At 45.0% G+C, this 15343-nt stretch overlaps 1 protein-coding gene across 3 annotated transcripts in view; it reads right to left on the bottom strand.

The window, feature by feature from the left end:
* Stx18 (syntaxin 18) overlaps positions 1-15343 on the bottom strand; it is a 103463-nt gene that overhangs the window by 33715 nt on the left and 54405 nt on the right. For 2 of the 3 annotated variants that reach the window (XM_026788614.1, XM_005365959.3), the window contains exon 2: positions 11435-11502. The exons of the other annotated variant lie outside the window; for it this stretch is intronic. In XM_026788614.1, coding sequence (XP_026644415.1) covers positions 11435-11502 — 68 coding nt within the window. The remainder of the gene's footprint in view (positions 1-11434; positions 11503-15343) is intronic. 3 annotated transcript variants of the gene reach the window in all.

Genomic DNA, 15343 nt, shown 5'->3' with positions numbered 1-15343 from the left:
TGATGTGTCTGGCACCTGGCGACATCATTCCTCATATAACAGTGTTACAGTGAGCACTTATTTAAAACTCAAACACAGACACTCCACCCTCCATTCCCAGTGCTGGCTTCCCCAGCAGGATGGTCACTGGAGGATTGTAAACAGAGCCATTTGCACATTGTTTCTCCATAGCAGATTGCCTCAAGACTGAAGATTCCTGACCTCAAGTGCTCCAGTCACAGTTGAGAGACCACTGCCACTGTCCAAGAGAATTAGAAATGCTAGGTGCAGGCAGTGTCTATAGGAGTGAGGGTGATAGATCTAAGAGACACTGACAGGCAACATGGGCTGCCTGGGAACGGAGGCAAAGGAGCAATCTAGAATGCAGCTATGTGTACACAAACAAGCATCACAGTCAGGACAGAGGGCCCAGGCTGGAGGGAAGGAGCTTATGATACTGAGCCAAAGGTGTCACACCGAATTTAGGGCTTTACAAGTGGGGAGCTGGCACACTTACAAGAGGGCTCCCTACTCTGCTGCTCCACTGTGTTTTAAGAGCATGAGATCCACAGTGTGCATTTGAAACAGAGCAGGCCAAAGTTATCAAGACCGCAAGTCAAGTTACAATAACAAAATCATTACTATTCTGAAAAGGTTAAACATCTTGTAAACAATTCCAAACTATTCTCATGGGACATGTATACATAAACATCAAGTTTTATTTCCTTGATTATGAGGAGAAATAATTTTGTTACAGATCTCAATATAGCTAAGTAGTAGATTCAATTAGAGGAGACTATGTTATATATGAATTTGAATTGGTCAATTTACTTCAGGAGGAAGGTGGTGGAAAGTGAAAAAAATATAAGTTTATTTTCTAGTTCAGAAACTTAAAGGAACATGTTTCTCCTTCTGACTTAGTTGGCGGTGCATGAAGAAACAATAAATTCAGGGTCAAAACCTCACTGCCCTTCTCCTGACTATAGTTTTATATAGAAGCTGCCCTGCACTGAGGGTAAAGAAGAGGAAGAAAATAGCAAAGGCTTTACTGTTCCAGAAGCTGAAGGCTATGGCAACAGTTAGGACTATAGCTTTGTTTTTTCTGGAAATGTTAGATACACAGAAAATTTATAGGGTATACTGGGCATATAATATGCATGGTCAATACACATTATGAAATTAAATTGTTAATACCTAGGCTACACACAGGAGCTGAATGCAGACCGTGCTTTCAATAAATTATCAAATAGGTGACATCGACAGGCCTATGCATATAGATGTGTTATATCACACAGCACAGGTTAATATTCAGCAATCTTTCCATGTTCTAATCTAGGGCACTCTGTACATTTACCTACTTAATTCTCAAAACTTCCAGGTAGGTGCTGTTATATTTCCATTTTACAAATGAAGCAATTGAGTCAAAGAAAGGCTATCTGACTTGCTAAGATTACACAACCAGTTATTAACAGAGATGGTTTTTGACCAAGGCAGCCTGCTCTGGAGTCTTAACTTCAACAATCTCTACAATACTTCTTAGGAACAAGGTCACATGTAGGTTACTCTCGCCTCAATCTTACTATGTAGCTGAGGAAGGCCTTGGAATTCTGAACCTCCCGGTTCTACTTCCCAAGTGCTGGGATTACCATGTGTGTCACCATGGGCAATGAGGCAGGCGTGTTTGGACCAGGATGCTTGTTTCCCATACTGGTATGTGTGTAGGGGGTGGTGGATGGGAGGAACCCACAAACTGATTCTTGAAAGAGAGGCATGATTAAGGGAGGTAAGAATAGACCCTAGGTAACAATGAAAGCCGGAGAGGAGGGGAGGACTTCAAACTGGCTGGAACACAGGATAGGTGGGTGGGACTGCTGTCTTTAGCAGTCTCCAGAGCTAGTCAGAAACTCTGGAGCCAATGAAATGGCTGGGTGTACAAAGAGAAATGCAGTGACAACATGTTACATGGAACAGCAGTGAAAGGTCAGGCCTGGAGCTACTGACTTCAAGCTAAGAATCTTGCCTTGTTTGTCTCCGTGTTCATTTGTTTGCTTGTTTGTTACTCAAAGCTGGGGCTGAACCCAGGGCCTCACACATAACAGCAAGTGTTTACCACTGAGTTAGCTGTGTGCCCAGTCTGTCTTGTCTCTGTTTCCTAGCACTTATAAAGGGTAGGGGGCATGATAAATTTCTGTTGAACTCTAATTTCAGAGCTTCTGAGTTTGGTGGAGTATCCCCTGAAACCTCAGGACTGAGAAGAGGAGGTAAGAGGACCAGGAGTTCAAGGCTAGCTTGGGCTACATAGAAAGAGCTCCTCTCCCCATTTCAACAAGGCAGACATAAAGAAGGGAGGAGAATGGCAGAGTTTGGGTGATGGCAGGAGGTTCAAAAAGGAGGAACCAGGGATGTGGAACTGCCTGAAACAGAACAGCTGCTGCAAGCATAACTTAAGCAGACCCTGAGATCTGGGCCTCTGTGCTCAACAAGGAAAGCAGAAAGCACTAGGAACTGAGGCAACAAGCTCAGCAGAAAAGAAGTAATGCTCTAAAGACAGAATGCCCGTGACTGCCGGGGGGTGGGGGGGTGGGGGCAAGGGCTCTTCTCTCTGTGGTGAAGATCTCGAGGAATGCAAGGAGACCTAGAGGAATGATGGCTGGTCTCTTCAGTGCCACACTTAGTAGAGTAGTCACTGAACTTGGAACACAGACCCACCCAACAGCCCCACTCAGATGTTTACTGTGCACTGCACATATGCTTAAAGCTGAGCCCTGGCCCCTCTCTCCACAATGCTCTCCAGCGGCTTTCCCCAGGATGTGCTGCTAGCAGTTCATTCCTTCTTGTTGCTCAGGCCAAACCCTGACATTATCCCTAGCTCCCCTTTACCTCTTGGTCTGTATAGATCTATCTACACATTCTGTTGGCTCTACCTTCAGAACATTCCTCAGAATCTATCCACCAACATCTCCCATTCAATCTGCAACTGAAGCTGACTCTAGGATCTGCTGCTTCTGCCCAGCCCCTCCTCGTTTGCTCGGCACACCAGTTACACAGGTGCTCTAACAGATTTGGATCCTGTGAATCCCTATGCACAGGCCTTCCAAAGCTCCCAAGACCAAAGGCTGTTAGGATAGACAAAGCAGTTCTTGAGAAATTCTCTTGCTCATCTCACCCACCTCAGGCCTTGGCTTGGGCTCATGAGCCTTCTGCTCCTTCACCTTCTAAGCATGTTGCACATGGACCCTGGTGTCTGAACAAATGACTCTTTACTTCCAGTTACTTCTCCCTACTCTGCTCCTTTCACTGAGGTGAAAGGGGTCAAAGGCTCAGTTCAGAAAGGCGCTGGCTTCTGAAAGAATACAGAACCTGCCACCAGGGTAGACCTATACAGCACTGGTCCAAACACACTGGACTAATATCCTCCGGTTCCATAGTCCCAGTAAATGGAGCCCATTCGATAGAGAGAGAGAAGGTCTGATAAAGGTTAATCTGAGAACACTGACTACTCAGGAAGGAGGGGAGTCCACAGAAACACTACACAGACCCACTTGACCTTGGATACTGGAAATTGATGGTGCTGTTACTCTTTTAGTAGCAACAACAAAAACCAACAAAGTTGTTTTCCCAAGTGGTATTGTTTTGTTGCCAGGGTTTCATGGAAAAGGCACAGAGTGGGGAGATTATTTTAATTAAGGTCATTCTAAGATCCAGCCAGAGGCTGCCTAGGCTTCATGCTGTTCTGCTCTAGTAAAATGTCATTATTAAAAAAATTAAATGGGTCAATAAAGTCTGAGCTCTACATTCTGGAAAAAATTATAGCTTCCTAATTATGTCAAACTTACAAAGCCTCATGGTCTGAAGGCAATATTTCTACCCATGTTCTTTCAATTCTGTGATTACACTGCTTATAAAATGTTCCTAGGAACAGGCCAAGGCCAGCACATCGTACTGGGAGGGGGGCTGTAAAACTGCAAAGCTGGCAACACTCTACAACCTTCAGAAAAGAGAGCTTGGTGGGAGTGGCTGAGGGAGGCTTATTCGCATCTTCAGGGATAGCAGTGTGGGGGCACTAGTCCCTTGTCCTGGCACTTCTGTGTGCATTAGCTTCCCCAGAGTGAATCCAGGTTTCTCCCTCTTCAGCCTCCCAAGAGAGGAGCAGGAATTTTCCTGATGGGTACCCTGGCTAAAGGAACTGGGTGTGTACCTAGCCCCACCCCCATCTCACCCTCATCTCCAGACAGGTCTGCCCCTGTGGGCAGTCAGCAGAGTTTCCCTTTATTCCACTGTCTCCTAGCAAAGGCACCTGGCTGCTAGCTGGGAGCCAGGGACTATGACTCTCAGTGGCACTAACCTGACTAAGTCACCTACAGTCTTAAGTTCTGCTTGTTGGCCTAGTTTACTCCCATCCAGACTCTGTTTGATGGTCAGGGCACTATGGGCCATCAGAGTTATTTAAGTCAACCATCACTTACCAAGGGACTTTTGTGTGCTGGGAATTCACACATTTAATCCTCATGAGACTATGATTCACATTGCATCAGAAAGAAGCACAGAGAAGTGATGTGAGTTGTACACACTGACTGATATCCAGCCAAACTGGACAGAAATATGTCTGGTCCCAAAGCCCATGCTCTTTCAAAGGCGGCAGACCACGATACGATTGAACTGGGGTGTAAGGGTTAGCAGAGAAGACTAAATTTCTACAAAATGCTGGGCTAGTTAAGAGTAAAGAAGCTTCAGGGACATAGTTCCATGTGCTGCTCAAAGAGGCTATGGATGTGCTTAAGCTATAGTGCTGGCAAGATGAAGTCCCAGTCCCTAGGGATTAGCCCCAGCATTTGCTACCACAGTGGCTGGGAAGAGAGAGGCTTGGGGCTGCAGTGGGCTGAACTGAGATGCCAGTTTACTGTGCAGTTCAGGAACCCTGGGATTCCATCACAATCATCTTCAAAATCGACTAGAACGGCAGGCACCATTCTCCAAACAGCACTGAAACTGGAATTTCACATCATTTCAAAGGTGACAAAAAGTTATCTTCTTTTATCTCACCCCCAACCATTTCCACACGTGAAACTGACCTTAGCTAAGAAACAGGTAGTGGGCAGAAGCTAGCCTGGAACAGGACACTGCAGTTTGGAGACTAGATGGTTTTAGGTGACTGTGACAGCACTGGCTGTGGCCTGAGCCACACCACCTTCCATACCCCTCATCATCCACCTGGGTCAGATGCTTTTCCAAGGCAATGGAAGTGTGAACAAGAGGCCTTTAACTTCTAATGTGGATTAAACCCCACATTAAAAAAAGACACTTCTGTCTTTGTAACAAAAGTAGCTTGGAACTCTTGACCCTTTCTCTTTTCCTTATTCAAAATCTTGTATCTCTTAACTGCCGGAATTTTCCCATGTTTACAGTTACATTTAACACACTCAAGCCTCAGTACAATGCTCTTCATAGTTCTGGCTTCTGTGGAAAATTAGCTTATTCTGGGCATATAAACATCCTTGTTCTTTTTGTATTGTGCCCCTTGGTGGGATGGATCCTTCTTAATTTCTCCTCCTGTTGCTCTGACAAAAGCAACTTCAGCGTGGAAGGCTTTATTCCAGCCCACTGTTCAAGGTAGGGTCCATCGTGGAAGGCATGTCAAGATAGCAAAAGCCTGACTCAGATGATCACACAATGGGGAAGCAGAGGGCAATGAAAGCTAGTGCTCAGCTCGCTCTGTCTCAAACAGTTCACAACCCCCACCTAGGGAAGGGGTCTTGCCTACAGCTATGGTTAACCTGACCTAAATAATTCCCCACGGCTACTCAGACGCTTCTCTCCACGGTGACTTGGAGTGTGGTCAGGTCAGTTGACAACACTATCACAGAGCTCCACACATGTCTAGGAGGGCCTCAGGAACGGTCAGCATGCCTGTGTGAGTGCCACTGGCAGGGCACAAGACTTTCAAGAAAGGTTTATAGAATTGCACCTGCAGCCTCGGTTGTCAGAGACAAGGAAAGAAGCTGGAAATTGCTAGGTTCTAACCATTTGCATTTCCTCAAATCATTGCAGCTTCTGGTTAGCAACCTATAGAGTTAGTACCTGATGCAGGGACACCTTCAGAAGTAAAATGTACACTGCCACCTAGTGTTCACCAGCCAGCTAATAGAGAACTTTATGCCAGTACTATGCAGCAGGACATCTCACGGCATTCTGAGCACTAAAATGAAATACGTCTAGAAGCATAAAATTGCTTGTTCAGTTTGGGGACTGCCCATCTTCACCTGGGATATGAGTTTCTCTGCTGAGGAATGTGCATAAACTATTTCCATTTTGCACAGATTTTCTTTTTTTTAAAGTAGAGTGCCTGGAGTGCAGACACTAGTTTCCTACAGGGAGAGCCCGAGAAAGAGGCTCATGGGGCTGTCACTCCTGTGGTAAATTCTTCATGGCTGGATTCTGATGACTTGGTGAGTTCCATCCACAGTGAATCCATACTGTGGCCAGGGTAGGACCACAGTGCTCCTGTGTGCTGATGGCTAGAATTGAGGCCAGAAGTCCTTCTGAATGCTCTGGCCAAACGCTTTCTTGGCTTTCCAGCTAAAACGGCAGCCTCTGGCTGCTGGGACAATGCTCTGAGAGGAGGCTCCTCTCAGCACTGCTGCATGTCTCACAACAGGACAGACACCGCTCCAGGTGCCGCAGGCATATTCACTGGACACACGGATTCCCTCCCTCCTTTTGGTCATTTGGGTGACTCAGGTCTTTCAGATCTCAGCTCAAGTGTCACTTCTTCAAAGACATGTTTCCTGACAAGGCCAAGGTCTTCCAAACCCTGGAGTTCTATTTTTTGTGGTGCCTCTCCTGTTACAGTGCTGCCTGCTTGTGTGACAAAGAGCATGGCAATGGGTTTTTGATCCTACTGCACGTGCTGGCTTTGGGGGGGGGGGCTGGGCGGTTTGGATGCTCAACTTACTAAACCTGGATGGAGGTGGGCGGTCCTTGGACTTCCCACAGGTCAGGGAACCCTGATGGCTCTTCAAGCTGATGAGGGAGAGGGACTTAATCAGGGGAGGGGGAGGGAAATGGGAGGTGGTGGCGGGGAGGAGTCAGAAATCCTCAATAAATAAATTAAAAAAAAACCAAAAAACAAAGAGTAAAATGGCATGGAGTGGAGTATGTCATGTGACAGGCACTTAGTAAAAACGAGCACAGAGAATTCAAGGACTAAATGAGATAAAATAAGCATTAGTACAGTGCACCTCACAGATGACCAAAGGATGACTGTGTGGGGAGACAGAACTGCCGTCTGATGCAGTAAGTCTTTCTCTGTACTGCAAGCTCCCAAATAAAGACGGAGAGACTTATTAATTATGAAAATTCAGCCTTAGCTTAGGCTTATTTCTGCCTAGCTCTTATAACTTAAATAACCCATTTCCATTAATCTATGTGCTGTCACGTGGTTTGCGGCTTTTATCTCTCCCCTTACATGTCCTGCTTCCTCTTCGTCCAGCTGATGACGCCTTTCTTCTTCTCTGAGTCTTCTCTGTCCCCAGAAGTCCTGCCTAACCTCTTCCTACTTAGATATTGGCCATTCAGCTCTTTATTAAACCAATCACAGGGACACAGTGTAAAGGAATATTCTACAACAGTCTGACTATAAAGGGGTCCTCAAAATGCCTGTGTAGGAAGCCTGGTCCCCAGCTGGTTAGTACTGGATCATGACTGGATCATCAGTCCACAAACAGCATCAAGGAGCTACTGGCAAGTGGTGCCTGTCTGGAGGAAGCATATCAGAAGACATGTCTTTGAAGGGTGGTAGCTATCCCATTTCTCTCAGTTCTTGGTTGAGATGTGAGCAACTTTGCACTGACAAACTCTCTGCCATGACTTTCTGCCTTATAGGCCCACAGTAATAACAGTTAACTGACCATGAATTGAGACCTGGAAACAAAATAAACCATCTCTATGTTTTAAGTTGCTCTCTCAGGTATTTGTCATAGGGATGAAAATCTGACTAACACAATAATTATGGCACATTTCAAATGCAAAGTAGAGACAAATAAGACAAAAAAGCCAAGAAAACACCCAAAGTTTTATGGCAGAAGTTAAGAAAAAGAAACAAAAGCTGGAATAGTCAGAGGAGGTGAAAATACAGTTGGACTTCTGCATTTACAGTGCATTCTTACAGACAACCACACTGTGAGCACATGGGCTCTTCTCTGTCTGTTCCTTATGCTGCAGCAGAAAGTATTTCAAGAGCACTGACCCTGTGATGGACACCATCAGACATCTGCAGGTGATTCCAGCAAGCACACACAAGCATGCAAACACTCTGCCATTCTGTGAGGGTCTTGAACACCTCTATGATGCAGGATCCAATGCCCCATGGACACCAGGGAAAAAAACCACACTGTTGTAAGACATTTTAGGAGCTAATTTAAAGCATGATGAGACGCTATTTCACACTACTTAAAATGGCTATAATGAAAGACTGCCCACACAAGACACTGGTGTGGATGTGGAGCACTGGCAGCTCTCCCCTGTTGTGACGGGTTATGTGAAATTACTTTGCAAACTGTCTGATAGTTGATTTTAAATGTTCCAGTCCACTGCACCATTGGGCTCTGGCTTGGGGTTTGTTTTAAGGCTAAACATACACCTGCCAGATGAACGATCTAGCAACCTCTCACCTTGCTATTTATGAACATTAGTGTTCATAAAGACTTCAGGGGGCACTCAGTCATAGCAGCTCCTCTATTTATAATAGCACAGAACTAGAAACACCCATTTCTTATGTAAATGAATAACCAAATTATGATAATTCAGCTCAATGTAATATAAAAATAAAAGAAATAAGAAAATAAATGGGTATTTGGGGTACTAGAAGGTAAGCACATGGGTGTGCTCTGTGTGACTCCATTTATACACAGTTTGAGAGAAGTCACTAGATTTGATGATGAGCAAGTCAGAAAATGAACCTGGGAGAACAGAGATGGCAATGGAGCTTTCTTTGCGCGATCCCAGTGCAACAAATGGTGATGCTGGTGGGCATACATCAGTGCTCTGAAAACACACCAAATCCAGCCCTCAGGTCCAGTTCTGTAGTTCTGTGCAACCTGGAAGTTAAGAATGTTTTGTTGTTGTTGTTGTTTTTCAAAGGTAATAAACAAATAAGATATGTGCCAGAAAGTATGCAGGGCCCACAAAGTCTGAGGTGCAGCCCTCTTTACACTGATGTTTGGAGTGAAATGAAACAGTATGGGTTAGGGAGGAAGCAAGATAAGTACGTAAGTGGAAGGAAAGAAGAGCGCCAATCCATCAAAACCAATGGGAACCATGTATGTAGCTGGATTTCAGAGGCTGGATTGGAGATGGAAGGACGGGGCTCAAGTGGGGCTTTCACCTTCTCTGCTGTGGATGGAAATGAGGAGGAAAGAGCAAAACAGGAAGGACACAATCCTGCCTGCCAGGGAATTCAAGCTTCAGAGAGGAGTCTACCAGGAGGATATCTCAAGGGGCCGGTCCTAACCACACTATGTAAAAACTGTGAACATCTGCAGCACTCCTAGCCCCATGGCTTGTTCCATCTTTACCCGTTACCATAAATTCTTTGCCAGTCCTCTAGCATGCAGGCTGTAAAAAGGAGAGACAGTTTTCTGTCTTACTCCCTGATGTGCTCTAAGCCTCTAGAATTGCAGAAGGCCCTGGGCAGGTGTTTACAGATCCATGTAAGGGTGCAGGTCAGGCTGAGGACGCCCCTTCAAGGTCAATGCCAGATGCCCTGTGGCTGTGGGAGGCTTTGCTGTGCACTTCAGGCTATTTGGCATGCCTTTGCCCCACACCTGCCTGATGCCAGTAGCACTCCTCTTGCTGCTAGGACAAAATCTCTTAAGATGCTGCCAAAACCCCTGTGGACAAGAACCAGTGGCTAGCCATGGGTCTTGGGGAGATGAGGGATCATTCATGTATTATTTGACAAACACTAATGGAGTGCAATGTATAGCTGAAGCATTATAAAAATATGAATGCAAAGTTGATAAGGTCTTGGATTTCACAAAATTTACAAAGTAATGACAAAAACCTATTAGCCGATTAAATAGTTATACACCGTGACCCATGTTCAAAGAAAATATCCATGTTGGGAAAATAAACAGGAGAGATTTGTCGGGGTGGTCTTAGAGAGGGCCTCTTAGAAGACACAGTTTAATTAAAGCCTTAGCATGCATGGGCATGGTCTGTCCTCCACATGCTATACAGTATAGAAGCTGAGGGCTGAAGCTGAAAGGGGGATGTGTGGAAGGAAATAAGAAGTATTTCATCTGGGCATGTCCTGAAGCTAGAAAGAGCCTGGAGCCTTCCAGGAAGGCTGGCAAGGCCGGAGGTTCATAGCAGAAAGGGTCCAGGAGGCTTGGGTTGAGAGGAGAAGGTGCACCAATACCAATGTTGTGGATCTACTCAGATGGCGATGAAAGCAAATGGCTACTGACCAAAAATTCACCACCAGGAGGAACATGAGCATAAGTACACAAGAGGATGAGTAAAGCCTTCATGAGATATGCTGTAAGCCAGACAGCTCTGTTTCTGTCTCCAGGAAGTGCCAAAAGAAGGAGATTCTCATTAGAAAGAGAAATGGTGAGAAAAGCACAAGCCAGTGACAGACACAAGGGTGAGGGCTGGAAATAGGCTCACAAGAACGCTTCCAAACCAGAAAAGCCAGAGTCACAGGCAGGGATGGCCAAACATAGGAAAAAATAGCCTAGGAGAGCCTTAAAAACCTGCCCCTCCCCAGGTTCAGATGACATGGACACATGTGTCCACACCTTTGTGCACAGTACTATCCACATTCAGGCAGCAAGTGTCATCCATTAGTAGAAAATGGTACCGACAAAGAAACACACAGACCGTCAGATATTGTTGCTGACATGTGGCAACTAGTGACTTGGTGCAAACCTGCCATGGTGGTTTTGCTTCACTCTGCAGATATTCATTTACCCGTAGCCTAACTGAAGTGCTGGGGAGTGTTTATCAACTCAACCGAAGCTGGAGTCATCTGGGAAGAGGGAATGTAATTGATGCCTCCATCAGATTGTCTGTAGTCAAGACTGAAGGGTATTTTCTTCATTAATGATTGATGTGATGTCACCCTGGCAGGTGGTCCAAGGTGTATAAGAAAGTGGAATGAGCAAGCCATGGGAAGCAAGGCAGTAAGCAGTGTTCTTCCGTAGCCTATGCATTAGTTCCTGCCTCCTGGTTTCTGTTTAGGGTCCTGGCCTGGCCTCTCTCAGTCACATTCTTGATATAGAAGTATAAGATCATATAAACCTTTTCTTTCCCAAGATGCTTTTGGTCATGATGTTATCACTGTAAAAGAAAGCAAACTAGGACACTGACCTTCCCCACTTCAAGTGTGAGTCAGTAAAATGCACAACAGAAAGGAATGCAGCCACCAAAGTCACAGAAATAAGAACCCACTTACCTGTAAGCATTAATATACTCCTTCCTGTGTTCCAGGAGAAAATCTCTCAGCTTCCCAATGTGAGAAATCTACAATGGAAAAGATGGCAACACTTTACATGGACAGGTGTACACTGAGTGGGCATATTTCTCCACACAGTAGAGCACAGCTGCAGGGAGACTGCACTGTGAACTCAGGAACTTGTTTCTCATTTTGCTGGGAGAGGTGAATGCTAAAACAAAGTCTAGCCATATAGCTCAGGATGGCCTTGATATTGTGGTCCTCCTGCCTCCAAACTCAGAGTACTGGGATGACAAGCATGAGCCACCATAGCCAACTCACAGTTTGGGATTTAGGATCTCACAGTCATTACTACACTAACTCTATCATACTAACTCTCATGGGCCTCGGGCTCTGGAAATGGCTGCTTCTTCCTAACTGTATTATTCCTATTATGTTAGGCAGACTACACCAGATAGCGCACCTCCTGAGCTCAATAAGGGGCAATTCTTTTTTTTTTTTAGTGTATTGTATGCATCTACATTCACAGACAATCATTTCTTCTTTCAAGTGTTGTAGGGAATGGATTCTGAGGCTGAAGCTGCAGGTATACAAACAAGACTTGTGGGAGCAGTATAAGTAGAGATGACTTGGACAATGATTTAAACCTACAGGGATCCCCACCTTCTTTGTGGGTGCTCCCACAGATGAGCAAGAAGCAATGGGTTGTGAAGATATGGCTGACTTCAAGTTTAATGAAAAGCCTACTCTGGGCCTGCTGGTGTAGCCTAGGCACATGAGCCCTTTCTGGGATCCTCCAAGCCCTGGTTCCATCCACAGTATCGAGAACTAAACCAACCCTGCTCTGGAGCACCTAAATGCCAGGGGGTGTTAGTAATTCAGTCAGGTCACAGTCTTTAGGGACAAGTGTTCTGAGAGGAAGAGAAGGATTAGCCAGCAGTGGCCTGCTTCTGTCTGGTGACTACTGCTCACTCAGACCTCCACTCTTGCCTCTGTGCTTCTCCTGACAGATCTGCTGAACTTTCACTTCTCCATAAGATTTTCTGTTAAGACCAGCTCAGGATAATTTTCACTTTGCTGTGCATTTAAAAGGACCTCTGCACACCTCCCATGCTGTTAAACGCTGACTAAGCTTTTATACGGATGCTTCTCTTTTCAGATTCATCATGGGCTACCCAGGAGGCCTACACAGTGTCTTCACAAGCCTATGCATAGGAGACACTGAAGATAATCAGCATTCTCACATGAGACAATAGACCAGGTCTGTCTGGAGAGGTGTGGGAGCTGCTGTGGGATAATGCTCTTGTACCCTGTAAAGATTTGTCACTTATATTGGTTTTATAAAGCGCTAATTGGCCAGTAGCCAGGAAGGAAGTATAGCCAGGGCGACCAGGCTAGGAGAATTCTGGGAAGAGAAAAGGCTTGGTCTGTAGTCGTCACCCAGATGCAGTGGAAGCAAGATGAAAATGCTGCACTGAGAAAAGGTACCAAGCCACGTGGCTAAACATAGATAAAAATTATGAATTAATTTAAGTTGTAAGAGCTAGTTAAAATAAGCCTGGGCTAATAGGCCAACCAGTTTATAATTAAGATAAGCCTCTGTGTGCTTCTTTGGGACTGAACGACGGCAGGACAGAAACTTCTTTCTACACACAGCTCTGATAAGGAACTGGAAAGATTCTCATAAAATGTTGTATAAACTCCAAAGAGAGCCAGACACAGGCCAGACCCAGCTGCTACCTACAGTTAGCTTGTTCCAGCCTGCAATGGAGAAATGGTACTGTAGGTGAATGCAGAAGCAAGAGGGCCCCATGGCTCACAAAAGACAAAGACAAAATGTTTCACTTTTAAAAGTCTAACAAAAGGACCCCAACTTCACCTGCTCAACAACAGCAAATTTTCATCCAATGAGTTCATTAAAACAGAGTGAAGCGGTCAGGCAGTGATGGCGCACATCTTTAATCTCAGCACTAGGAAGGCAGAGGCAGGCAAATCTCTGTGAGTTCCAGGACAGCCAGAGCTACACTCAGAAACCCTGTCTCAAAAATGAAAACAAAACAAAAAGAGTAAAGTTTACTCAGGATTAAATGTAATCCTTGCTAAGTTAAAAAGTTACTTGATATCATCAGAAGCCCCTCCCATAAGGTTGCTGGGAGAATTAGTTGTCTTCACAGAAGTGGCTGGGTAGGATGCCTATGCTCCAGTGGTCAGCCCTCCACCCCTGCACATGAGGACAGCACCAGATTATAAGTTATGAAAAGAAGAGATGAACTTGGGGGAGTATAATGTTTGGGGGCCTAAGGTAAGCTGGAAGGGGCCAATATGATAAAAAAATATATGCTGTATACATGCATGAAATCACCAAATAATTCATTTAAAATGATATTAAACTCAACATCAGTATACTATATAAAATATTTAAATGCCAAGAATGAAACACAACAAGGAGACGTTAAGATTTCTTTGTGTGCGTGTGCAGGTATGTGTACATGCAATGTGGAGGCTAGAGGCTGGTGTCCAGTGTCTCCCTCAATCACTCCTACACCTTACTTGAAGGCTTCCCATTCAGTGCTTTTTTAATTCTAGGAATTTGAAGGTGAGAGATTTCTGGTTAAAAGAATGACTAGTAAGAGATACCTAGAGTAACAACTAGGCCCCAACAGTCTCTAGCTACTGCATCTAAGTACTTGCAGTGTTCGTTTATGTTCTACTTAATGCTGTAAGAGCCCATTAAAAACCACCAGAATAAAGCCTGACTCAAAACCTCCTCCGGGGCAGATAGAATCTCAAAGTTCTGCATGCACTAGCTTGTGATGCTGCTGCAAATCTCCCAGGAGGAAGGAACTATCATGTGCCCATTCTACCAGGGAGACGACTGAGTCAGAGAGAGATCCCCCTGGCTCAGAGACACAAGGGGGTTGAACTCTGTATGGAAGCCAGGCAGTCTAAGTACCATGCCTTATTTCTCCAATACCTGACTCACAAGGAGGACGAGGAGGAACTAGAGGCCACATGAGCTGGCAGTTCCCTTCTGGTGTGTCCATTCCTCCACATACTACACAGTCATAACAACCCATGAACTACCTGACACCTGCATGCTCGGTAAGAAACACTGCTGAGCAGCTCAAATATGCTATGGTCTGCACACCTACAGCATTTGTATAATTTGGACATCATCCACTACTCCAATTACTAAATGTGTAAACAGGCCCTGCACAAGGTCACAAGGCCAGGGAGCAACAGAACTAGAAGAGATCAAAAATCAGACACAAAGGCAATGTTTATTCTGTACTGAACTTGAGTTTTCATGTGGGAATGCTTGCATTTGTTGATTTAAAAAAAACTTCATTTAAAAATTTTTAAGATTTATTATTGTTTGCACATATGTGCTAAGATATGTGTGCCATTGTGCATGTGTGCATGTCAGAAGACAACTTGGTTGTGTTCCAGAGATCAAATTCAAGCCATCATGCTTGGGCAGCAAGAGTTGAACTGAGTCGTCTTATCTATCCTAAAACATCTTTTTAAAGTCAAAATCTTAACTTTAAATGTTTGTATATAGCTAGACTTGCAACAGATGTCTTCACAGACCCAAGGTTTTTCCTTTGAAATCAGCTGCTGTTCCATGTTTTGCAACCCAGGAAGCTCAGAACTAGTGAGGCTTGTAGGGTGTTAGGAGGAAGGTCCACACACAACAGGATGGTCAGAAACACTTTTGGGAATGATGGTGGCCATTTATTTTGATCCTCGATCACCAAGCTACCTCAAACACAATTTACACTTCAAGGATACACGTGCACTTGAGCCGATCCACATCCACAACGAGGAGAAGCTCCAGGCAAGAACTGTATGGAGCGTGAAAAGAGGATCACAGAGGAAAGTAGAATAAGCAGTGGGGAGGTCACCCCC

The sequence above is a fragment of the Microtus ochrogaster genome, unplaced genomic scaffold (assembly GCF_000317375.1).
Source record: "Microtus ochrogaster isolate Prairie Vole_2 unplaced genomic scaffold, MicOch1.0 UNK5, whole genome shotgun sequence".
Taxonomy (NCBI): Eukaryota; Metazoa; Chordata; class Mammalia; order Rodentia; family Cricetidae; genus Microtus; species Microtus ochrogaster.
Note: the sequence above shows the minus strand (reverse complement) of the source record. Positions and strands in the feature narration are given on the sequence as shown.